Below are 27318 nucleotides of genomic sequence, written 5' to 3'. Positions count from 1 at the left end.
TTGGATGAAACTGGAACTGGAACTGAAACTGAAACTGAAACCGAGAACGCGCGTGGTTGACACGTGATTCCGGTGCTCGTAAATTTTCAAGAACTTCCCATCTTTTTTAGTGCTCCTTGTAGTTTTTAATTTGTGGCTTGTTGAGCAATGTTAACAGTTATTATTTATGCGATGAGCGGAGAGATAGCAAAAGTTATGGGATATTTTTAAAGCGGATATTAAGTTGGCTACCTGTGATAAAGACTGGAAGTATCGAAGAACTTCGAAGCATTTGCAACCCCAAAACGCCAGGCAGCAAATTTTTGAATAGGGCGAAAAGAGCAAAAGATGTCACTTGGGGATGCTTCTCTATATATGTATATGATGGTATGAGAATCTGCGAGTGTGAGCGAGTGTCACAGCATCATCCATCATTCTGGACTTGACCTTTTTTGGGCTAAGCTTCCGTTTAATGCAGACTAAAGGCGAATCTTTAATTTTGTATTTGCTATCTATCACTGAATGAGATACAGGCGAGGTGCACATGTTACATCCGAAGGACACAAAGATTGTCCGAGAGGGCGACAACAGTCAAATGTCAGACAGACCACATAAGCGACTCTCAGGGAATTCTGCCCTGCAATGTCCCATTGTGAGCTTTTCGATGAGCACATACACACACGACCATATGAAAACATATTTTCCCAGTTGGTTTTCACTTTTGTGTCGTGTTAAAAATGAATTTGTCATCTGTAAACGGTCTGACATGTTTGCCAAAAAATAAGTCTCATTCACTCTCCACCTTTTTGATCGTTTCATCTGATGGCAGGACAAGTCCATTGGGCAATACATCAATTGTTGTTCGGTGGTTGACTTTAACTGCTGAACGCAGCTAAGCCCAAGTCCAAAAGTCCCTGATTGATTTGCATTGAAAATTGTGATTTTAATTGACATGCGATGAGCGAAGCAATACAGCAGACCAATAATTATGTCAATCTGATCAACTCGTTGATCGATGGATTCTGTTGCCATTTGGGATGGGGATGGTTTTTTAAAGCGAGATTTGAAGAGGAAGGATATTCTGGGCAATGTCCAAAAACTGCCACTTAATTTAATTAATTTTACGAAGTTTTGGTGGGCGTCAATGGAATTTTTAATTTCATTATCTCCCCCTAATTTTCCATTTAAAAACATAACTACATTAAAAAAACTATCTTGATTAAATGGTCTAGCCATTTTAACTCAACATAAAATTAAACATGCAAATATGTATAATTTAAAATGTCTACCAGGTGTGTCCCTTATTGCGGCTGGTTCGCTACGCATAATAAACTAAATTTATTGAACACCCAAAAAATGTATGTAAACACATGCACATTGACAAAGATGCACACATTTATTTTCGGTGATTACAACTCTTTTGGAGTTATTAATTGAAATTCGTACACAGCTCACATAAATGGAACAGAACGGAGCCGAACGTGCTAGATGTAATATGCCATAAAAATAGCAATAAGTGGGACAATTATGAACCAATAGGGCGAACCCATAAAGGTGAAGAGAGATGGAAATCAGGGGAGTGGGAGTCGAACAACATGGTTCCCTGGGCTTTATAATAGCCCGAATCGTTTAGCTTTAATTCGAAATGGGTGGTTGAAGGTTGCCGAAGAGGGGACAAGAGGGGACGGGCAGGTGCGCGGTGGGTGGTGATTATTATAAACGCATCGTTCAGATCATTGGCCAAATGGCTTTTCGAACAATTTGTTGCTTCGCTGCTGATTGAATGGCGGCCACGGGGAATGGTGTGTTATGGAGACTAAAGAGCGTGAAATTGATATGCAATTAAAATAATATTTTTCCAGCCAAGTGAAAACACTCATGATTATTACCAAGCACATATATAAAATAATTATTGATATCTCTATATCACGTATAGATTTTTATAGCCAACAGCTGTCAACAAAATGTGCGCAAAATAATAATTTCCTTGGTTCAAACAAATTTGGAAAAATACCTTGTATATCTGGCATTAAAGCTGAGTTCAAGGATTTTTTCGCCATCTCTATATTCTTTGCGTTTTTTTTTTTTAAATTCTTAGAAAGTGCAAAGGGGATAGCAGGCTGAGTGACTGCTGCGGTTAATGGCTTTTGAATGCAAATTCAATTTTATCGCACTCTGTTCACTTTTTAATAAGATTTCCACCCAGCCCCACCTCTCCACCTCGACTGCCGGCGAAAGGTGCACTCTGTTGGAAATGAAAATTAGTTGCAAGAGCCGAAAAACAAAAAAGAAAGACTGAGAGAGAAATGAAATGAAAGCCCAGAGACACGCGACTTGCGACCTGCGAGAAATGTTTTTGGCGCCACAAGCAAACCTGTCTCTCTCTTTATTTTTTCCTATTTAAAGTGGTGGTACTTTTACACGCCGAAAAATTTTAGAGTGCTCAGAATTTAATTTTGAAACTAGCCACAGCTTCTGTCCTTAGTATTTGGTAAATTTTACTATATTTTCCACTGAAAAATAGCAAACAAGTTAAAATTGTTGTTTATCTATTAATATAAATTATAGGTTTTTATTTTGATTTACAGTTTGGTTTTTAATGCTTTTAGCTTAACAAAAAGTTTAATGTATAATGTAGTCCGTTTTTTGAGGAATGACTTTGACTTTATTTAAGTATTAATTTAAAATATACTTTTATTTTTTATTTGTTTTGTTAACCTTTAAATAAAATTCCTTATCAAACTTTATAAATAAAATATTGTTTTATACATTTCCTATAAACAACTTTTGCTCCAGTAGTAATCTTTTTATTATTTTTAACTTTTGGTTACATTCTTTTCTGAGTGTCTTGCTGCTCGAGGGGCACTGCCCACAATACAACAAATTGCGTTTCGTGTGCGAGAGTGGGTGGGAAAACTGTCAGAATGAATGAGTAGCCCGGTCACACCTACTCCCTGTCAGTCAGGCCGAATTCGCCCCTGAGCAGCCCCAAATGGAAATGGCAATGGCCATGGCAGTGCCGAGCGGAATCGCACCGAAAATTGTCCAAGCCGTTGCCTTGAATCGAACCTGGGCTAGGGAATCAAGCGAAACAGAAACTTTAGACTGCAAAATACTCACGGACAGACACAATACTCGCAGATGGATAGATAGCTCACTACATTCTTTTCAATTAGGTAAATGGTCTTTGAGTATGATTAGAAAGTGTCTACTGGGGTCACTTGGTACTTTAAGGTGGAACTTAAGGGAAAGTGTATTGTGGGAAAAATTTAGTCTACAAGTTTTAAGGCAAAAATGTTTGATACTTAAAAAAATAACAAGAAAACGTTTTTGTTATATTATTTCTAAAAGTAACTCAAGGTATTGAGACTATTAAAAATATAATATCGTGAAAAATACCCTTTGAATGAATGTTTTCGCCATAAACGTAGATACTTGTGATGTCCATAAATCAAAAAGAAAAGCCCAAAGAGCTTCAGCCGGATGTAACTGCAGCTCCACCCATTAAAGCCAGTTCCATCTTGAACAGAAATATCCGAAATGGCCACACAAAGTGCCCAGTCATATTCATGAGCTTCGCATCAGCTGCATATAGAAATGGGAATGTTCGCTGATTATCAAACAAAAATATTTGCTAATCACGCAGCTGCTGCCGCTGCACGAAAAATATCAAATATTGCTTATGAAACTGCATAAACTTGGCAGCAGTTCGATAGGAAAGGGTGGGGAAGTGGGAGGGGTACAGACTGGAACCCAACCCAGTAGGAATTAAGTTCCAGGCTAGACGCTATTATTTCCGACAGCATGGTTTTATTTGCCTTTGCCCATCATCATCATCGTCGTGATCCCCTTACAACCCCTTACTTTGAACCTCCTCCCTGTTTCGAATAATAGACTTGTACTTGTGAGAGAAGTTCTGCGCTTCCTTGGGACCTTCCTGGCAGGGATTTCCTCCTTATTTCTTGCCATCGAAACTTCGCAATTACGAAGCTAGGTTGAAGGACATGATCGGGTAAAAGTGGGGACGGGAAGTACCGCCACTTGACCGCTCGTTACGTGCTGCATGTGTTGACCATGTCAAACCGGCTGGGAAACTTCCGCTTACCGAACTTTGAGGTTAATTATTTTCCACTCTTGATACGAACCAACTTCCAGAAAGAAAGTTTTTAGCCAATATTATATAGTTACACATAAGTTGTTGGCAACTTTGTCACCAAAAAAGATAAACAAAAATCATGTCTTAATACTTTAAGCTGAGGTCCTTTACTTTGAGGCAGCCAAGCATGCACATTTGCAGGTGAATGGAGTCTTAAAATATTTACACACCTCAATAAGCACATAATGATTTTTTTCGTGCATCTGGATGTATAGTATGTCATTTACGCTTAAGCTTCCATTAAACTCCAGAGTTTATAAAAAATACTTAAAGGGCTGTAATGGCTTGCAGAATTTTTAATCAAATAGGTATTTATTTTAACACTGTGTTACAAAACGTAACAATTATTTTTTTTTACATTAATGGAATTATAATTCGCAATCTGATCAAATATTAAACACAATATTAGATTTTTAATGGGATTTTTTAGAAAAAAATTCCTAGTATTAAAAATGTTTACAAATAATTTTCTTATATATGCCAAATAGTTGCACTTGGCTAATCAATTGATATTTTTGAGAATACGAATTCGTTCCTTTGTTATGAAGTTTATGATCAAAATCGTAACTTTTCAACTTTGGATACCATTTCCTTAAATCGCTGACTGGAAAAATATATATTACAGATGTACAATTTTGGTGTATACATTTATTCTTTATTAATTTCAGCTTTCTGATTACTAAGGAGATATGATTGTATCAATATAAACTTCAGATATCTTAATCAAATTTTAATATGTAAAAGAGTTTTATGCGTTTACAGAAAACCACACTTTTAATAACATTCGAATACATAAAAATTGTAAATTTCTTTTTATTGATACGCCATTTTAATTTTAATATTTTCTCTTCTCATTCCAGGTGATAACTCCATAAGTAAGTGCTTGCCCCGCCAAATAAACAATTTCTCACGCAATATTTGCAACCACAGACCATAAAATTCTCGAATTGGCCGAAAGTATAAAAAGATTAAAAACATTTTGCATTCGTTGTGAGAGATTCTTCAAGGTAAACACATAATTTGGGGGCCCAAACCGCAGCAGCCTGATTAAATCTTATTATACCAATTTCGGTTCGGCCTACAGAAATTTGTGCAAAAGCCGCAAAACGAAAAATGGGAATTTTTATAATTATTGTTCAGCAGTTTCCCTTGAAAATTTGCTTAGCCGAATTACTATATCGTTTCTGTGGAAAAAATCTGCCAAAGTTGTGACGACCATCTTGTGTATCGAAATCATCTAGAGTAAGTCCAAAATGAACCATAAAAACTGAGAAAAAACTGAGCCAATCAAGCGGCGACCATTTTAGAGACGGTTCAACGGAAACGTCGCTTTTTCATGTTCGTGACCAAAGTTTGGGTTTATTTTATATTATTTTTTTGGTTTCGGTGGAAGGGAAGACAACGCAAACACCGCTGAAAATAAAGAAACACAGAGAGGGAAAAATACATATTTTACCTGAATTAAATTGAGTAACAAAACACGAAAGTTTTTATATATTCGTGTGTGTGAGTGTATATAATTTAAGAAATACATGTAGACCAATCTTGTTCGTGTTTTTTGTTGTTTGCTGAAAAGGGAGAGAGAGAGAGCCGCAAACACGCTACCAGTTTAAGTTGGCCCACACACACACACACACACACCAGCAAAGCCCGCCATTTCTTTCTCACTCTCTTTTTGGGCTTTGTTGCGGAGGAAATAATTACATGATTGAGGTACTCCACACACACACGCGCACAACACTTGCCCGAATACCCACAATGACATACCCTTCCCCCGTCTCCCCGTTTCACCCACCTCGTCGCATTACTTTTTTGCCCCTTGATGGTGGACGTTGTCTGATCGAAAAGAACATGTCAGGTTTTCCGACCTGGCCATTCCATCGCATGGCTTTGAGCTCGAGTATGAATGAATGACATGGCGGTTTTTTATAGACAGTGGTAGTGGTTCTTGTCGGTCTGCCTTTTTTCTTCGCTCACGTTTTTTTTTTTTGGATTATGCACTTAAAAAAAAGTGTAATAAGCCATTTGTTTAGCATTGGGGGTTTTGTAGTCCTGAGATCATTATGTATAACCAACTATAGTTTATTTTTAAGAACTGTTCGATTTGCATACTTTGATATTTATGTATGTAAATATTTCAAACATTTATGTTTGCTGGTGCCAACAGTATTCTGATACGAACTAAGTCAGGTAGAGATTAAACGAGTTAACACGGCCTTTAAAGTTCTGACTTGTGTTGCTAAAACGCTTGTTTAAACGTTTTTATTACTTCTTTTAAATAAACAAAACATTTACAAAGGTCTTAACACTTTATATTTTGTATTAACGAATTGAATCTAATCGAATCAAATATAATTAAAATTATTTCGTATCGTAATCATTTCTTCTAACAATTGTGTTCAGGATGACAACAGCGAATTAATTGAGCTATATTATAATTTGTTTCTGTTTTTGCTTTAATAGCGTTAATTCAGGTCAAAAGAGATAGATATAAAATTCGAAAAGATTTTCGGTAGATATATAATCTTATATTAATGTAAAGAGTCATCTGAGAAATCAGTCTGTGTAAAGAGGATTAGTTTAAGTTGAAGGGAAAAGCTAATGAGTAATTGCCAAACCTTATAATCGTAATAAAATCAGATCACTTTTATGGAGATTGTCCATTCGTAGCATTTCTTTTAGTGTACTTAATTCACGCTAAGCCGCAACAATGTCGACTGACGACTGGCGGCGGTCGGAGGCGCTGGCCCAGGGCAATTATTGTATCGCTGGCTCTACCCACCCTCTGCTCCTGCCACCAAGTTACCCCTTACAACCTAGCAACTCCTGCTGAGCCACAAAACGGTAACCACTCTGCCGTAAGGTTGTACGTGTGTGTGTGTATGTGTGGGCAGGAGCAGCGTTGAGGTCAGCGCATTGTCGTGTTGTAATTGGCTGGCTGTGGGTTGGTTATTTCACAGGACATAACCAACACCCACTCTGGAAGGACACCATGTGTCACATAGGGCTCATACATGTCAGCCAAAGCGGTTACTAACTGCACGTGTGGAGTCATTTATTTTCAGCATTTAGTTATTTCCCTTAGTTTTAGCCCTTTTTAACAATCAAATATCTTGCAGGCATGCAATTCTTTTTTTATGTCATTGAGCTCTATGTTTATAAGTTCTGAAAAGCGTTTACTTATGTGTCCACCTTTTGTTGATAATGTTAGACCAAATATATAAATATGTATAAATTATAAATGTTATTCTTCTTCACATCAACGGATTTAATGGTTGGCAGACTTATTTTAATAGAAATTACGAAAGGGAATCTTAAGGGTGCAGTCAACTAGAAATTTCCTAAAAAAAATAAATGGTATCCTTCTTGCAATATAATTTAAAACTTCCTCAATTGCTCTTCTTACTCCAGTGCCTCTTTCGATAGATCATCTATGATATGTGTATATGCTATTACTCCGGCTTGTCAGTCATGAGGATTTCCCATTAATTTATCCTGACCTCTAAAGTTCCGCCCCCAAAAGAAGTAGACAAAAAAGAGCTCTACCCACGCTCAGACCTTCGGACTGGGACCTTCCCACACCCTCCCCCCTTGGAAGTATTTCCATCTGTGGCGCAGTGGCAGGATTAATTTCTAATTTCGCCTAATGTCCGAGTGTTGCCCAGTTCGATGTTTACATTTTGGGTGTCTCGTCTTCTAATTTACCTTGATGAAATGTTACCATTTCCATTCCCAATCCCAGTCCCATTCCCATGCCCTGCCCTGTCCTCGGGCTGTTTTTGTCTCTGCCCCCTGAACGCAGTCAAGCCGTAGTGGTAGTGGTAGCCGGACTCACAGCCGGACTGGGAATCGTAGTCGCAGTCGCAGTCGGAGACGGGCCCACATGTTTGCATCATTAATCATGACGTTTCAGCTCTGACACATTTGGCCGATCGGCGGCAGCGGCTGCAGCAGAAGCAACGGCAGGCGGATTGTAATGAACACGTTTTGTAAGGCAGACGGCAAGAAAAACGCGGAGACACAGATACATTTACCCATACAGAAACAGTCGTAGAGTCAGATAGAAACGCAGACGTAGACGCAGACCTAAAGATATGACCAGAAAGCGGATGGAAGACGACGAGCTTGAGACAGACGCATGTCAGCGATGGACGTCGACCACTGCGATGCGTGTGCACTTAGAAAAATTGTTTTTCAATTTTAACATATTCCTACAATTTTTTTAACACTTGCTAGAGCATGAAAAAAAACCTTTACAAAAAAAAAATGTTCACTTCGAGTTTTATAGATAACTAACATTTTTTTGAAAACATTTTGAATAACAAATAATAGGATTTTTGCAATAATTATTAATATTAGTTTATTTTATTCGAATTTGAAAACCCATTTAAAAAGTATCAAAGGCCTTGTGAGATATACAAGATCCCTTTATGTTTCTTAGATTTTGAGTTCTCTACTGAAATTTACGAAAACATTTTTGAGTGTATTCACTGAGTGGCTGGCGAAGGGAGGGCGGCCAGAGACAATGGGCCATTCGAAGACAAATATTTTCACAATGGCCACAAAAGACAGAAGAAACAAAACCAACAAGCAGCAGAGGCAGAAGGCAGAAGGCAACTCATGTAAATATTGGCCAAAACTATTTACGAAACTATTAGCTGCTGTTATGGGCAAGACTAATTGTGACGCTCCGGGGAGTGTGCGTTTATAAGGCGGGATAAGCCAGAGATAAAGGGACGTTGATAGGAGAAGAGTTTTGTAAGGATTGCGTAAGGACATCGCACAATAATGAGGTTTAAACGATGACAACTCTCAGACATGGTTTTCCATTTGCTAAGTCGTGAAGAATGATGTCTACCCAGTTTACATATGAGAAAATTATCAATAGCTTAGCTAAGTACCAAAAAAAGGTCTATAAAATCATAACTCAGTGGGTTTTTCTAACTGTTACTAGTTTATTAACTTGGTAGTTTATATGCTGAATAAATAATCACCATTATTTTGTGTCTCCGCCCAAATTTCAACATATTTTGCTCCAGTACCTTTACTTTTAACCAACCACTTTGCTTCAAAGTTAAATAATGCAATCCTTAAAGCACTTTTACCCCGGCTGTCGGCAAGTTCCTGACTGAAAGGCCATTTGTCCTTGGTATCAGCAGAGCTGCTACTAAACCAAATCTAGGTTGACTTATATACTTCCGTTTCCGGCAGCGAACATACGCTCCAACTCAGGTCGGATCCCCAGCCGAAACGCCGCTTGTGTTCAGGGGATTTTTATGATCAACTCTTGGGGAGGGGAGAATGTGAAGCGGAGTGTGTACTTGGCGCAGAAACAGAATTTTATGCAAATATCCTAATCAAATTCACATTTTGAAGTTCAACTGTTTTATCCAAAAGTTTTACCTACCAAAAAAGCCGAGAGCCAAAGCCGGCAGCGTCGTTGTCGTCGTGTGGCAGACGCGTTCGAGACTCGCTGCCTCGACGATGCCACCCATTTTTAATTTATTTCCACTTTTCCACTTAAAAAAAGGAGCCACCCTCCACCCCCTGGAGTCCGGGCCCGCCCACACCTTCATCCGCATCCCGTATCCGGTGCGTGCGTCCGGCGGAGTTTGCCGGGGTTTGGGGTTGGTGTTATCGGTCGCCCGTTTACTGCCTTTTGTGCACAAAAAAAAATTATAATATTGTTATTAAATAAAAATGAATATATAATTTTATAAATATATATATATTGAATTATATATACACTCCAGACTTATGATAAATAAAATGTACAATGCTAATGTACAAGACCGAAGAAGACAATAGTTTCTTAAGTATGAATTAAATTTGAAACTGTCAAAACAGTTTCTTTAATAAAAAATAATTAAAGAAAATGGTCTCACACAAAATGAAATATAGTAGCAAGTAAAAGGATTGATTACCCATTTCTCTTTTTTTTTACCTTGCGATCTGTTCTACTTTAAGTGGACTTAGTCGGCCAATCACATCAAAACTAGTTTACTAAAGATAAAACAAAAATTTGAAATGTAAATATTAATTTTCAAAAACTCGCTGAACTTGTATTTTTGTTGTTAATTGTTGAAACTTTTGCAGATATTTTTTATCCGATGCGAACTGATTTATAAACAACTCTTTTTTAGCTGATTAAATAATAAATTTTGATTTATTAGTATTGCTATGAAATAAAATTACTTAACTACTTAAACAAATAATGCAATCCAATTTTTTGAGTGTACCGGATTTTCATTCGCCCAGCTTCGTAGCGGTGGTTGTCGCCCATATTTTCACTTATCAAAACGCCACCCCATATCCCACCCACCGCAAACTTAAATCTGCATATCGAAAGCGATTAAGCAGTTACCGCAACTTCTACTCCAGTGGCTCCTTCATTCGCGGCAAATTAAAACAAGGAATCAGCTCGTGGCGGACAAAAAAGGATAAAAATTAGTCACTGCGGTGACAGTAATTCAGGCGAAGGCCCCACATCCACCCCCTCCCCACCAAGGCTTATTCCCCGCCCCACCCCCGCGGGGATTCGCTGCGCCACTCGGCAACAACTGTGCAACATTCGTGCCATCCTCGCCGCCGGGTGATTAATTGCAATTTAAACGGTTTCAATTAAGGCAGTGCGCATCCTTCGCATCCACTGCACCGAGTTGGGCTAACAATTTCGGATCCGTTTTTTTCCACCTTTTGTTTTAAATCCCTCCCTTGCGGATGGAATCGATGGCATTGACAGACACATGTTCCATTTGAGTGGATTTTCCCTTCGCTTGAAAGATTTGGAAATTTTATTTGGAACGATTTGATTCTGCAAACTGGTATCAGATGAGCATATTCAGTGTTTGCATGGAGCATTCTTAGCCATAGGGTAATTATCTGATTTTAAATGTATATCAGACTTACAAAAATAAAAACAAAATGAAAATAAACAAAATAAAAATAATAACATCAAATGTTTAAGAAATGTTTTTCATACATACAATTATTAAAAGATTGTAATGAGAATCTATGGATGATAATCCCCCATTGTCCTCCCTGTGGACAACCAAATAATCGTTTCCAATCATGCCATAATCGTTTCATCAGTTCAAAGCAACTGCATGAAATATGCCCCAGCTCAATTGACTTACACCCTCCCGAATGATATATGATTGTATGTCCAGGCTATGCATAAATAAGCCAAATAAATGTGTCCGTATATCGTGCATACGTAGGTACATACGTTTATGTACGGCCCGAGGAACTATGTGACATTTAGCATATGTCGCCACCTGTGTGTAATGCCCCAGCTACACATGCATCTGACACAACCCACGTAAGAGCTAAAATCGGGGAGAGGAAAACCCCCCAAAAATGGAGGGGGGGAAAAACTTTGACGGGCGGCAAGACAAAATGCAAAACTTTGGCAAAAACTGAGTTGCTTAGGCAAATTCGTATGTGAAACATTTGGCAGCAGGCGATTTATTTAATGTCTTTGCCATAGAACAAGGACCTCGAGAGGATGAAGAAGGCAAATGGCAGGCAGTTGCATGTTTTAGTGATTTAAATGATTTATGTCTCAAGACTTTGACTCGAGGGTTAATATCGAGCAGGAAAACAGCGAAGAGCAGGCCAACCGAACAGCAGCAGAAACATTATCCACAAGAACAACCTGAACAACGCCAGGAACATCCACACGAACATCATATTTTAGGGGACAAATTCACTTACTGCACTAAGAGAAAACCATCTATGTAAATAAATTTGTAGAGCAGCTTCTCCTATTTAAATCTTACAAACATGTTGTTAAAACAATGATCAATGTGTTGCTTTAATGCAAAGCAATATTATTTTATTATTATAAATTTTTTTATTTCACATCACAGTACTACAAGATAATACTATTATTAATTGTGCTAGTCACAGTGTCTTACGAAACAGCGAATACAATATTTCTTAATTTAATTAATTAATTAAAAAGGCATATTAATTTTACAAATTATGTTCTTGTTTAGGAAGAAACTTGTTTGTTTAAGATAATTTTTATGTTTGTAAAATGTTCAATATAAGTAAAGAATTATGGGCTTTTAGCTATTAGGATGTTATTGGCAATTTTGGAGACTTAAAAAATTCAATAACTGTTGAATTTTTTGTCAGTATTTATTCTTAGTGTCCTAGCGGGAAAAATATGCTTATTTTTACTGCCCCAGCGATTCAACTTGCCCTCTGTCCATAACTCATTTCAAAAAGGCGGCGCTTGTGGCAAATTGAAGGCTACACCACCAGCAGCTCCACCAGAAACTCCAGCTAGAATCCCACAGCTGCAACTAGACGAGTTGAAGTTGAACGCATGCGGACACCGTTGAAATTCAATTATCAGGCAGAGGCATCACGTATACGCCATGTTGTCGGAGAACGACATGGTGTGGACCAGCAATTAAAGCCACTGCTGTCGGAGCCGTTAATTAATTTGCATTTGCGACAGGTCTGAAAGCCTGTGCGTTCAGCTTGCAGCAAGCTAAACTAAACTTGTTGATTAGCCAACACGACAAGCTAAAACTAAAAAGTTCAGACATGTCTGGATAGTTATGTGGTTGAATAACCGAAAATATGTTTTCTTTTTCAATATTTTTTTATGTTCTAATTAAATATAAAATTTTTCAAGAAAAAAACACTTTATAAAAATTTTGCAAATAACATCTTAAAAATATAACATCTATTTTTAAGAGATGTATAAATATTATCTGAATTCAGTTACTAAAGATAAGTCTTTTATAAAACACATTTAAATTTGTTGTTTATATTAAAAAAAAAAATAAAAAATGCTTTATACCCAATAGAGTATTAATTACTCGACCACTGTCAATTAATCAATTTGTGTTAGCCGGCAACAAAGTTACTCGGCCATTTGATCGACCGAAGATTTATAGCATTTTTAAATAGTTTTCTGTGGTTGTTCATATACATTAAGTAATTTGCGTTGAAAGCTTTGAAAGTTGCAAAATGTAAATACACAAAGTTAATTGGTAAGAAGCCATTTAAAATGGAATGGGAGTAAGGAATTTCAAAAGGGGAAGTATTAAGTTAATCTGGCTTACGAAAATGATTTGTAATATAGATGCATTATTATCAAGAGCGTTCAGACATTTTTATGAGATACAAATTAATAAAAATGCCGTTATGAAATTAAACTATATTTATTTCTTACCTTGACCAGTAAAACTTATAAGTGAACTTCACATACTTTTTTATTATTTCATTGAGAATCAGGTATACTAAATTGACAATGAGCTAGTTTTTTTTGTTTATTTAATTTCTGAAGCAAATTTCTAAAATGTTTAAGCTTTCCGCATTATTTTATATTCTTAATATAATTGAATGAAGGAAAGTCTTCAAGTTGTGGCCACTAGCTATTACCCCCAACTCCTCCAAAAGGTTGTCCATCTTATTCTCGGTCTTCCATCCTCATTCTTAGTACACTCGCAGACTTTTCGCGTTTTCCTTTTGGCATGGCGGAAGTGACTTTTGCTTTTTCTCTTTTTCCAATTTTTTCCACAATGAATATAATTTTTTGCCGCCGGTTGTTGTTGTTATTCTTGGGACTGTTGTTGCTGTTCGTGTTTAAAATAAGCAAAACTTGCGAAGCGATAAAAATGCCGCTTCAAGAAGTGGAAAAAGAAAACGACGATGATGAAGGAGAGAACCAAGAACAGGAAAAATTGCCAAAGAAAAAGCAAGTTGAGCTTGGCGTGTAAACGGTTTTTATTTTATTTTTTCAGCAATGTTTTTTCCAGCATCTCCCCAGTACAATGTACCTTGTGATGTGGCCAGCCGACTGGGTGGCCAGATGCCCAGAGATCTCGGAACCACCGGTCCCCCAGTAGAAATCCCCCTTCCCATCAAAGTGACTCGGCCACTCTGAAGTTGGCTAAGGGCGATTCACTTGCGAGACAAATGGAAATGAAGCGTTTATTCAGCTTTATTGCGGCGATAAGAAAAAATGAGGCATTATTTCGTTGTTTCAAGCGGGGTTTCATCTCGAGCTTTTACGCTTTTTCCAGTCACTCGCACACGCACTCGCACTTCCCTTAATCCGTATTTATATTATTTATTTGTATTCGCGAGATTTCCATTTGCGCCTTGAGGCGGTGAGACAGCCTGACCACAGGTCGGGTTTTCCTGCCAAGAAACGCGGCAATTTCCTCGAACGTCTCCGGTTCGGGATTTCTGGTGGTTGACCAGCCGTGAGTTGGCGGTTTCCTTATCCGCCCGTTTGGGAATCACCACCGGAGGGGGTGGCTCGCAGGAGCCGGAATTACTTGCATTTAAAAGTGACTCAAATCGAGCGGAAAATAAATCTAGGAATACTTATTTTGGTTGGGGAAAATGGAAATGTCTCTATGACTTAAGTAATCCAAATATTTGTTTAACCTAATGTTTTTTTACTTGGTTAGTTAATAAAAGGGAAGTTAAATTTTAAACAAGCTTAGAAGTTAATTAATAACCATTTTTCTTTGTTATGTCTTTCAAAAATACAAAGTATAAAAATCTTTAAACCTTTAAATGTACTTAAAAGACAATTCAAATTGTATGTATCGATTATGTATGGACGGAGTTTCATTTAATCTATTTTATGTTTTATTGCAAGTTATATTTATTCGAATCAACTGCTCGTCCAAAGATAGAACTGATTTTCATATTATACCCCGCTTTCGAAGCTCATCACCTCCAAACAAAGCCAATTATTATCCGACTACTGTGAATTTTGTTTTGGTTTCGATTTTCAATAACTCATCAGCAATAAACCGTGAAAATGAACAGTAGCCAGATCAATCAAAGGCCAGAACTCCGCTCGGTTCAGCTGAGATCGCGATCGATCACACACACATACTATATTCCTGAATAATCCGGTGGGCAGAGTGGCGTGAAACCAATGCGATCAAACAATGAAACTCCATTGCCAGCGCCAAATTCAAAAGCGCCCAAAACCGCGCATCATTAATTATGCTCAGGCATTGCTCAACAACAAATATAGCAACAAAAGTGGAAGAAGATCGTACACAAAAGCTGTCAGCACACGTTGATCTGTCAAATGCGGCAGCCGAAAAGAAATGCCAGCGACATCGTCAGTCAGTCTTTCAGTCTTTCAGTCATTCAGTATTTGAGGCATTCAGCCGTACAGCCACCGTCTTAACCTTAGCCGTCGGTACTGCCACTTGGCTCTTGGCAACGCGACGCTTTTGTTGCAACTCAAACAAAAATATTGATTAATCATAAGGCAACCAGAGAAATATTTCGTTAAGAAGTCGGCCATTTCTGAAGGTGCTGCTGCTACCTCATGCTTTGCAATTGTCGTTAGAGGTGATAACGTGTCGACTATAGTTATAACTCCCAAAATTTAAATTAGCACTCAACTTTCCTTAAGTTCGCTTATATTATTTTAAATATAAAATATCCGAATTTATGAGAAAATCATGTTAAAATAAGGAACCTTTTAAACAAATTATATTATTTACTTATGAAAAACTAAATTTGACAATCGCGCATTTCTTTAAATATATCTATCTCCATTTAAACAAGAATGGTAGAAAACTTCGGCATTCCGAAATTTATATATATATAAATCGACTCTCCTAGTGATGCTGATCAAGAATATGTGTACTTTATAGGGTTACAAAAGCTTCCTTCGCTGCGTTGCAAACTTCTTACTGAAATTATAAAAAGGCAGAAGGATTTAATAATTAAAATAGCCATTTTATTTGTGCTTTTAATAATATGTATACAAACAGATAGCTAATAAAATATTATTAATAAAAAAAACTAAATTTTCTGAGAATTTCAAGCCCCATTCGTGATTCGTTGGCCCCTGAAAGCCCGTGGTAAATGTATAATCACTCACCCATCTCTAACAGGCATCATTCATTCATGGTGAAGTGAATCTGGGTTGGTAGTTGGCTCCAGGAGGTGTCAGACTTCAAACGATCGTAAGCTGGTTTTTGGCCTTCAGCTCCGGTATTTGTCTTTGTCTGGTGTGCACGGGTGGAGGGTGTGTGTGGAGGGGTCTTACAATTTACTCGTTAAATAATTTTTCATGCAACTGAGACTGAGGGGACTAATCATTCTCGTTTCTACTGCTCGGAGGCGGCACGCTTTCTTGTCTATTGTTTGCGAATACCGGGAGAGCTTTTCATGGGCCATTGTGCGGACATCTGTCCGGGAATCTCACAGCGGATCGGCTGAAACTAAGTATTGTCAGCACCTGAAGAGGCGGTTTTCAATGTAATCGCATTCGAGCCGAGTCTTGGTTTAGTTTTGCTATTTACGAAAATCAATTTCCGCAGGGGGAAAGAGAGTTTAAATCGACATTAATTTTCCATTGACTGCGATGAGGCTTTAAGCAGTTTTTTTTTTCGCTCCCATTTTTAATTCGCTTTCAATCTGGCAGACATGCAAAAACATAATCCACCCCATCTCCACCCCACGGAAATGTAAATTCACCCATGAGCGAGAGAGATGGAGAGTTGGAAAAAGTTTCCCTCGCTGATTTTGATTGACAGCTCTTAGCATCCCTGATGGATTTCATATTTTGAGCCGGGATGAAGATGCGACAGAAGGAGCTGGAGCAGAGCAACGCACCAGGCCAAAATGACAGCCAGCGGGAGTGGTAACCTGGCTTAAGCGTTGGACAAAGTTTTTACCAAACGGCTTTCATTTTTCCATGGCAACCGAGAAATATCTTTTCATTTTTTTAGCCCACCCCGGCTCCCTTTCCGCCCCAGCTTACGCATGGGTTTTTGTATTCAAAGACCACAATATATAATACAAATATCGTAAATATTTACAAACTGCTGGGCCATGTTGAAAGTTTTTCAATTTGAACCGCTTTAAAGTATTTAGCCTAACTTCCCTTTCCCAGGGCGACATCTTTCATCTATGTCATTCGATTTTTAAAAAGTACAAGTTGAGAGAAACTCTGGAAAAATCATTGAGGGAAAATAGCAAAACAATCATGGTACATTTTAAAAAAGACTGGAAAATTTCTTCATTGTTTTCAATTTTGATTTTCTTTTATTTGCTTTTGTAGCTTAATGACATTTTGATAGGAACTACCAAAAATAAGATAAAAATGTGTGAAAACATACAAACGCGCCAGCAATTTTCAATATACGTTTGTATTCCAGTTTTAAATTGCTCTGGCCTAAATATTAATTGTATTACTCTTTAAAATGATTAGACTAATTTTCTATTTCCATTTCTGCCCAAAAGAATACAACTTTTATATATCTATGGCTCCATTTAAAATATATAAGTATAAAAATTTTCAACTTATTTATTTAAGCGACCGAATTGTATAAAAATGTTGCATCAACAAGTGAATTTTATCTGAGGAATTTAAAATTGTTTGATCTTTGACATTTCTTGCCTCATTTAAGGTATAAATATTTTCCTAAAACATTCTAACATTAATCAAAAATTTTCACACCTCCAGCGGAGCAAAACACTGTCCTCTCCCCATTCACCTCCTGTCCAGATCAACAATCCTGAGGGTTTAGTTTCGTTGAATTTGTTTTCCCTGTTTGTGTAAATGTTTCGTATTGTTGACATTTGCTGGTCATGAAAAGTCATTAAATATATTTCTCTAATTTATCTTTCGACTGTGGCAGCCTCGGTGGTGGTAATGGCATTAAAGTAAGTTGGGCAAACTGAAAAGAAAGCGGAAATGTTTGTCTGGCCAGCAATGCTTGGTTTGGGACCTCTGTGGTCTGATCTCCGACCACCCACCAACCCTTCAACCCTTTTCCTGCCCGCTAATTAAAACTAATCCCGAGGAAAGGACCCAGCCATTGAGAGTGTTGTTATACTTTTCGCATAACTGTCAATCAGTCCCACAATTAAATGATTGAAGACATTTCGTCTCTGTGTATCCCTTATATGGCATGTACATTCGAGCTGAATCTTGGGCAATAAAATATATATTTATATGTGGAGTTCGCTTTTTAGTTGGCATGAGCTGGCTTAGTTTGAATGCATATCAAGTGGATGCAGATACAAAATGTTTTCATGAGAAATTGACTTTTTCCATTGCACGACGTCGTCGTCAGATGTCTGTTGGCTGTTGTCTTCCTTTGGCCGGAATGATTAATGGTTCTGCTCTTTGCGCATTCGTCGGCCCACACCAGGGGCAACAAAAAGACATCCAGCAGCTACACATTTGTATCTGCTGTGGCCGTAGCTGTTGCTGTTGCTACGACTGTATCTGTATCTGTATCTTTTTGTGTCGCTGAATGAGAATTTCTACTGCATCGCGCATCAGCATTTGGCGTTTTCAGCTACTGAGCCGCCTTGCCATTGTCTCTCTATTTTTATTATGGCCCATCTATCCCATTTTTGATTGAATTCGCCTCGGTACTTGCAGATACTTGAGCTTATCGCCTGGCCTTTAAAGTTTCAGCCAACCGCAGAGAGCTCACATAATTTAAGGCCAAGTCAAGGCAAAAATTGCCCATCCCCGACTAGAGCGACGACCAAAAGCTACAAGATAAATTGAGGTCATTTTTTGCCAGTGGCCACCTTTGGTCAGTCCGGTGTCCAGTGTCCAGTGTCCAGTGTCCAGTGTCCAGTGTCCAGTGTCCGGGTTCGGGTTCGGGTTCGGGCTCGTATCCACCTTGTTGACCGGCCACAAATGTCCTTAATGTGCATCCTTATGGACTGCGGTGATGTGCAAGTGGTCGAGATGGTCGAGCCCAAAAAATTGCCCTTGCCCAACCACTTACGTAAGTATGCACGAGTAGTTAGCGTTAGGCAAACAGCCACGAGTGTACAATTCATTCTGAAAATTCCCTGCCATGTGAGTGGGGAGTAGATGATTTAGATGCGAAGAACACTAAAAGAAAAAGAATCATCAGAAGCCAGACTTTAATAATGATAATGTGTTTCATTACCAATTATAAACATACTGGCCTAACTGGAACTCTTTTACTCAATTAAAAGAAATCAACAGAAACGAATGTCGTACGCTAAAATTTAATTTCTTATTTTAAGTTTTTAAAAAATAAAAGATAATTGTAACAAGGTTCAGGGTTATTATTAATCAGCATGACTTAATTAATTGTTTAAGATGTAGTCATTTTAGCTACATGACTAGATCAAAGTCGTTTTTCTCTCTGTGTACTGATTTTATTATGCGCTTAAGCAAAAAAACAAGAACATCCGGCTACCTTTGACCATTTGTGCAATTGTTGCAAAATTTACGCTCATTTTAATTTAAGCCCAAAAGAGCGGCAAATGCGTTAAATGTTCCGCTTTTGACCAAACTCTTTACTGCCCTGGCTCCTTGTGTTTTTTGGTGGGTAAGTGCTACCCGAAATAGAAACATAAATCCTGCCCTTCAGCAGGAGAGGTGGCGAGAGAAAGGTCCTGTTAGTGGACAACGAGTGCGTTTAAGTGTTAACATGTAAATGATGCTGCTGAAGCAGTTAATAAGTGTATGCCAAGGGCTGTAAATCATCAGTGGCGTTTCCTTTCCATAGAAATTAATTTTATTTGCAGACCACCACGAAGATTTACGAGCAAATAATAACCAAGTGATGATTGCGAGTATTAAACTTGAGGAGCTCTTTTCCTCCCACCAAATTACACTGCCTCGTAACCTAATCCAAAGGCAGCTGCAAAGTATCCTTCGCTCGTAGTTTGCTGATAAGTTTCCATTTCGACTTTTCCGGCATTTCATCCATGCTGATGACATTTCCAATGTCTCCCCAGCCCTCTGGCCATGACAAAACAAAATTCATTTTGTAATTTCCAAGCCACCTAGAAAAGGCCAAAACCAGCCAGCTGTCATTTGGTTGGGGCTGGATTCCATTTTGACCAGGCTGCAGAAATTGCACTCTACTTGGCTGCCTTGCATCTTTCCCACTCCCGCCTTCCGCCCTCCGCCCTTCGCCTACCGCTCACTGCCCCTCTGGCACTGCCACGCCCTCTGCTCGATTCGGGTTTAGAAAATTATCTTTTTGCTCGTCGTCGCCAAAAAGGAAATCATATTTTCTGCTTTTGTGCACTTTACTTTTCAGTTTTCGTTGGCTGCCGTTGGCTGCCTCCAGTTCGCTCGTAAACAGTTTTCGGGTGCAACTTTTGTGCGAAATTTATGCTTTCATTCCGTATCTGTATCTGGGCACTTTTCGCACAAGTACATGCGACTTGGGGCTGGGAAATGGGCAACGACGGGAGATGGGAGGTGGGATATGGTGGCCCCACCAGGTGGTGTTTATGGCATCCGCTCTGCGAGTATTGATGAAGGAACTCGTGCTCGCATCTGTAATTCAATCAGTGTCTATGTCTGGCTCCTCGTCCTCGTCCTCGTCCTCGTCCTCGTCCTCGTCCTCGTCCTCGTCCTCGTCCTGCTACTGCTATACTGCTATACTGCTACTGCTCCTGCCCGCATCCTTTTCCTTCCGCCATTTGCCGCTATTGAGACTCTGTTTACGCAGCTCGTTCAGCTGGAAATTTCACGCTTGTTGCCAAAAGGCGAACAGACGAAAAAATACAAAAATATTTTGCAATCGCATCAATGCAAATAAGGTGGCAGAAGTTCGACGGCAAGAAAAGGTAGCAAAATGTTCTGTTTCCTAAAATGATATGCGCATTACTTTGCGAGTTTTATTTGACGAAATTTATTTTCGGCGAGTCTATGTGCTGGGCCATTGAAGCATAAACAACTTTTGCTGATCTCTATCATTAGAACTTGTTTAAGTTGGCAAAGGTAGATGGTTTAAGTTTAAAAATTATTATAACTAGAGTTTAAAAACGATTCGGACAGCTTTTAATTCAAGGGTGTAAATTGTATCCAACATTTGGTTTATTATAGGATGGCTGTTAAAATAGTTAAGGCATCTAAAGAAAAAGAAATTTTGTTGAATTTGTTATTTTATATTAATTGCTTTTGATTTGTAAATACATTTAAATTGTATGCTTTCATATAATTAAATGAGAAATGTACTAAGAATTGTAATGACACTTAAGGGCATTATGCACAACATTTACCAAGATTAATCTAATCGAAATACAAAAAAGAAAAAATAAATCATTTGATAAAATAAAATCAATCTATAGTTATTTGGTACATCTACATATTTTAAAATCTTTTGGATGCATTCATTTTAAATAATCTTAAAAGGAAATGTAAATTGTTTATTACCCATTGATCTTTGCAAGATCAAGTGAGATGTGCTTATGCACAAAATATATTAAATTATATACTTTATACACTTGTTTTAATTTAGATTAGTATAAATGCTGACCAAATTAATTACATTTTTTTATTGTCAAAAAAATTAAATTAATTTTCTGTTTGTTATTCAAATAAAGATTTTCCCCCAATCTCCCTGGCAGCTATTTTCCAAGAGGCTTCTGTTCGGTAGCCGAACTACTTGAGAGCCCTGCTGTGGGCACGTCGCTCTCTCACTGATTGATTGATTAGATTTTTGTTAATTACTTAACGCTCGAGTTGCTAGTGTCGCGTCTCAGCGGCGAAGAAAAAACGTTGAAAACGGGGAACTTTATTTACCGCGCGGCATCAGCTGCACTTTTCGGCAGATATGTTTGCTGGAGAATCTTGAAAGTTTTCTTATCTAGTTGGGTGAATTTCGCTGAATTAGTTATGCCCTCTGACGAGCAGATAGATTGATTACGGGCGGAGATAGAGAGGTGGAATCCTTGAAGCCGGAGTCTCACTGCGAATGCAATATGTTGACGCATGTTCCAGGGCCACGCCCACACGGGGACATGTTGAAGGGGAAAACCCTCGACGAATAAATAAAAAAAAAATCGAAAAAATTCACATTCACTCTGCAAGTCTCAAACGAACAAAATGCAATTTCTCAATTGCAGCTGAATTCGTTCCAGAAAACGGCCTGCCCCGACGACTCCGCACCGCGTACACCAACACCCAGCTGCTGGAGCTGGAGAAGGAATTCCATTTCAATAAATATTTATGCCGCCCAAGGAGGATCGAAATAGCAGCCAGCCTGGACCTCACCGAGCGACAGGTGAGTGCTCGCAATGCAATTTATTCCGCTGCATTCGTACATGTCCGGAGAATTCCATTACTCCGCTGACAAATTGCTTGTGGGCAAGGGCCGTGTGTTTCTTTTCCCTCGATTTTCCCACTTTTAATTGCACACACACCTTGACGGAAGTCGAACTGATCCCATTTTGGTTGCAGGTAAAAGTTTGGTTCCAAAACCGCCGCATGAAGCACAAGAGGCAAACGCTCTCGAAGACCGACGACGAGGACAACAAGGACAGCCTCAAAGGTGACGATGATCAGTCCGATAGTAGTAAGTAAAAACATATTTACACCAATATATTATATTGTTAAAATTGCATATTAGTTCTAAGTGAGGAAATGGATTTAGTTTACTAAAAATGGCTGTCAATGCGGGTCGATTTGAACCGAAATATTAACTTAGAAAGCCGAGACTGGGAGAGCACTTTAGTGACATTTTTACATATCATTTCAAATGTTGCATAACACAAAACTACACATGAAGAAAACATTAGAATTTTCGATAAACGATTTGCTGATAAAGGCATTATAACAACTTTACTGACCAATTTATAAAAATATTCATTTAAATTCTCTTATTATACTAAAAATCCAAAATGTCAAAAATATGTTTCCTAAATTACTCTAGCCAAATGAAAAACACAACAAAGTCTTGAGAATTTAAAATTGCTTGCATTTATAAACTGACTTTTTAATTTAACAAAAACTTAGAAATTCGATTCTTACTTTCTTTTTTCACGATGATAACTTCATTTGTTTTTTATAAATTATTTTATATAATTTGTATAAATTAAAAAAAAATCTAATTGCGTATAGTTTCTCTCTTATTTATTTTGACAAACTTATACAAGTTTTAAGTTTGGCAGGTTTTGTTTTATTTTCGAGTTACCAAAAGGATTGAGATACCAAAGAAAACTGTACCAAAAATGGAACTCGCTCTCGGAGTTTACCAACAAGTTGTTCCACTTTTACTTTTTCGGTTATGCATGGTTTCGTTTTTGAGGCTTTTACGCCGAAGTACGAGATGGTGTAGCTTATCAATCATTGTCAGAGGATGGGATGGGACGGAACGACTTTTGGCAGGGCCCTCGACGTGCTAACCCCTTTCGCGTGAGAGTTCCGACTTTGGTTCTCGACGCTCCCCTCTCGCCAGTCAGCCAGTCCTCCACTTACGAAAACAAATCATCAATATTCTTGGCCATATACCAACTGATTTACTTTTATCTTACCTTCCCGTGAAATTCAGACTCCAATTCGAAGAAATCGTGTCAAGGCTGCGAACTGCCCTCCGACGATATACCCGATTCCACGTCCAATTCCCGGGGCCACAACAACAACACCCCGAGCGCCACCAACAACAATCCGAGTGCTGGAAGTCGTAAGTTAGCATATAAACAGAAATAAAAATCAGTAAGATTTAAAATAACACTTTCAAAATCACCAGTAACACCCAACTCATCCTTGGAAACGGGCATCTCATCAAACCTTTTGGGCAGCACCACAGTATCCGCATCGAATGTGATCAGCGCCGACTCCAGCGTGGCATCTAGTGTTAGTTTGGATGAGGACATCGAGGAGAGCAGCCCCATCAAGGTGAAGAAGAAAGACGAAGGACAGGTGAGTCAGCTATGGCTACTAAATAGTCATTTTTTGGCAGAAGAAAGTATATATTTCTTTGGTGAATAAGACATATTGAAAATGCAACGAAATACAACAAGTACTAAATACATCAACTACACATCAATAGTTTCCATTAGATACTCCATTCAAAAATGTAATGTATGTATGTCTTCTTAAAATTAAAAAATTTTAGTTTTTCAGTTTCTTTTCCTATCTCATGTTAAAATGTAGTTAAGGAAAATACAAATTTCAAAACCACGGCTATGTATTTAATTTATTTCAAGTTGGTTCAGTAATTTTAACCAACGTTTTTTGACATGTGCAAAAATGCTAAAAAGTTTAACATATCGTTACATTCTTAAATTTTCAATCTTTTAGTAAACGGTGAAATCTAAATGTGTTCGTAAGACGATTAACAAATTTGTTTCAACTTGTGGTTAAATTATCAAACAAAAGATTAACCTGAAGATATATGTCTTGTCAAATATTCTATTCCATATTAGAGCAGTTTTTGATTGAAGAGCAGTATTTATCAAGGACTCAAATTAACTATTGACTTTTGTGAGAGACTTTTGCTTGTAAAAAATTTTAATTCATCAAAAGAGAAACATGCCTGATGATAGTTATTAAAAATAAACATTCAAATCCATAACTCTCCATTAGTTGAACAAGTTGCATTAGCAGCAGAGAGTTTAAATTAAATTAAAAGTTTAGAAATCCTTTATACCGTAAAATAGTGGCTTATGTATGTATGGTTGCATTCCAAGTTCCATTTTTTTAACCTACTATGGCTTTGCTACAGGTCATCAAAAAGGAGGCGGTGTCCACCTCGTCCAAGGCCTCGCCCTTTGGCTATGAAAACTCCACACCCAGTCTGGTCAGTTTTCGACGGGACTCGGATGTCGCCGCCGTCGGGAATGCACCCGCCAGTAAGGCGGGCGGCAAAAAACGCTTTCAGAGTGCGGCCAACGCCATTGCCACGCCCACGCCACTGACGGACAGCAGTAGTGGGAATGGAAACGGGAATGGGGGTGGTGGTGGCCCAGCTGGCGGCTATTTTCCAGGTTACTATCCCAGTCCCAAGCAGCAGCAGCAAATGCAGCAGCAGCAGCAACTGCATCCGCAACAGCAGCAGCAGCCGCAGGACTATTACGGCAAATACGACATCGAATTCGCCGCATCGCCGCACCACAATCCGCACAACAAGCAGCAGACGCTGCACGGCGAGTATCTGAGTCCCAAGCCAAGTGCGGCCAACTTCCATCAAAACAGTCAGCATCAGCAGCAGCAGGAGCAGTTTTACTACAACTACAACGATACCAACGGCAGTGCGTACTTAAGCCACCAGCAGCAGCAGCATCACCAACAGCATCACCAGCAACAGCAGCATCATCATGTAGCCGACTTTGAGGCGCCCGTCAACGGACCGAGCAACTTCAACAATGGCGCCTACTACGACAACATGAGTTTTCAACAACAGGCCCAGGCTCACCAACACCAATCGGTTGTGTTTCAGCAGCAGCAGCCACACCAGCAAGCGGCGGTTAATCACCAGTGAGTAGCGAAATATTTTTAACAATAATATTACTAATTTAAATTAAATTAAGTTTTATTAAATGGTTTGGCAAACACAAATTCACGGCTTAATCTTATATATTTTATCCATGCCGGATAAAAGGAAATCGTAGCTATTATTTAAGTTCTACCCACATTAACCCTTGAACTTTACGGTCAAACTTTAATATACTTAAGGAATAAGATAATAGACACGTTAAAATCAAATAATAGAGTAAAGGGCAAAATCTTAAACTTTACTGGATTTCATTAAAAACTAAATTAAGAGTGGGGAATATTAAATTTAATTACAACTCTGATTTTGAGAGACAGAACGAAGAACATGTTACTGAAGTAAACTCTTAGCTTCTAGTGCTGGCAACGCAGTTCGACAGATGGCGCCACAAAGACCCGGATTGTATATGCATTTTCAACTTAACATGGTTGTTGTCTTTGCTACCCACAAAGTGTGAAATGTTCCGACAGTATAAAAGTAACAAGTACACAAGCTAGTTCTCTACATTAATGATATGTCTAATACACAAACCATTTGTTGTAGTAATCGTACTGGCCGAGTAGGTGGCGCCAACTTTTAGCTCAGTTAAGATTTTTTTCAAACGCCTCTGTTAAGAGTCTTAGCCTTAGTTAGTTTTTTTATTTTAACGAAGTAAATAATTTTGTTGGGTAATTTTACCGCCTGAGCTTAACAATAGGCTTGTCCTATAACAATTTTTACCATTACCCCAAAAAATGAACTATTTGTTAGGCATCCAAATTAGTTACCAACTGACTAACAACTTATTTAAATCCCCAATATAGTTTTCGGCAAAAAACACATCAAATGACTAAAACATTGGCTCTATTTATCTTCCCACAGGCACATGCATCACCTGGGCGCTGGTGAGACCTATAGCGCTCTAGGCCTGCAGATGGAGAACTGCGAGGGCTACAACAACTTCGGGGGCGCCGCCAGCGGTGGGGGGTACTACGAGGTGGGTCAGCAACCCCCCGGTCCAACCACCCACGGCCATGGCCACCACCCCCACCACCACGTGCAGGTGCCGGCGCAGGCGCACCCCCACGTGCATGCCCACCACAATTCAGCGGCGATTCCCGCAGGAGTGGGCGTGGGACCGCCGCCATCGCACATCCATGGATTCGCACTCAACGGGGGAGCACCTGGTCAGGGTCAGGGATTCGGAAACAATGGGGGGACTGCGGCTGGGACCGGGACTGCGATCGGTGGCCTGGAGAACTCGAATAGCTCGGACTTCAACTTCTTGAGCAATCTGGCCAACGACTTTGCGCCGGAGTACTACCAACTCAGTTAGTTCATGTAGGAAGTGAGCCAGAAGGCAGTGTAAATATATCTTAGCCTAATTCGCCGAGCGGGCGTGAGTCTTGTAATTCTATTCAGTGTCGTAGTCTGTTAAGCACTTTGTCCGTAGCACATATCTGTATATACTAAGCTAAAGACTCAAATCTAGACAGGAGTTCTATTCCACGGCTACGATCCGATTCTAGGATACATAAAACGAAAATGTCTTGATTTCGCTTTGGCTTCAAGTCAAGCGGAATGGCTATCTTAAAAATTCCATTTAGAATAAAAGAAGAACCGAAATTGTATATAGTTAGTAAAATTAAAATACTTTTACGCAAGTCCTAATCAATGAATATGGAATACTGAATTACCTTTTATTAAATGTGTTTTGTATATATCTGAAGTAGCCTAAATCAAAACGTAAAAACAAGCCGTCATTAAATCTAAACAAAAACTAGGAATAAATATTTGGATCGCCCACGATTCAAGTGCAATTTCTCTATAAAAGAACTTGATTTAGAATCCAAAGCCACTCTCAATTATTTCAATGTTTGTCATGTTTGTGTGTTGCTTCACATTTCCCATAATATTAAACAAATATATATTATAATATAATTATGATTATAAATATTGTCTTAG

General features: G+C 38.6%; 1 protein-coding gene across 3 annotated transcripts in view; it reads left to right on the top strand.

The window, feature by feature from the left end:
- The window catches only part of LOC108148386 (homeotic protein proboscipedia), a 37391-nt gene extending 10073 nt beyond the window's left edge, over positions 1–27318 (top strand). Inside the window, exons 3-9 of one of the 3 annotated variants that reach the window (XM_041709492.1) lie at positions 4996–5010; positions 22007–22164; positions 22341–22431; positions 23431–23562; positions 23629–23801; positions 24607–25358; positions 26236–27318. In XM_041709492.1, the coding sequence (XP_041565426.1) occupies positions 4996–5010; positions 22007–22164; positions 22341–22431; positions 23431–23562; positions 23629–23801; positions 24607–25358; positions 26236–26689 (1775 nt within the window). In that variant the 3' untranslated portion in view covers positions 26690–27318. Of the gene's footprint in view, positions 1–4995; positions 5011–22006; positions 22165–22340; positions 22456–23430; positions 23563–23628; positions 23802–24606; positions 25359–26235 lie in introns of all 3 variants that reach the window. The other 2 variants (XM_017275412.2, XM_017275413.2) reach the window with 2 other exon arrangements.

This window comes from Drosophila elegans, unplaced genomic scaffold, assembly GCF_018152505.1.
Source record: "Drosophila elegans isolate 14027-0461.03 unplaced genomic scaffold, ASM1815250v1 contig_476, whole genome shotgun sequence".
NCBI lineage: Eukaryota > Metazoa > Arthropoda > Insecta > Diptera > Drosophilidae > Drosophila > Drosophila elegans.
This window is presented reverse-complemented; position numbering and strand designations above follow the sequence as displayed.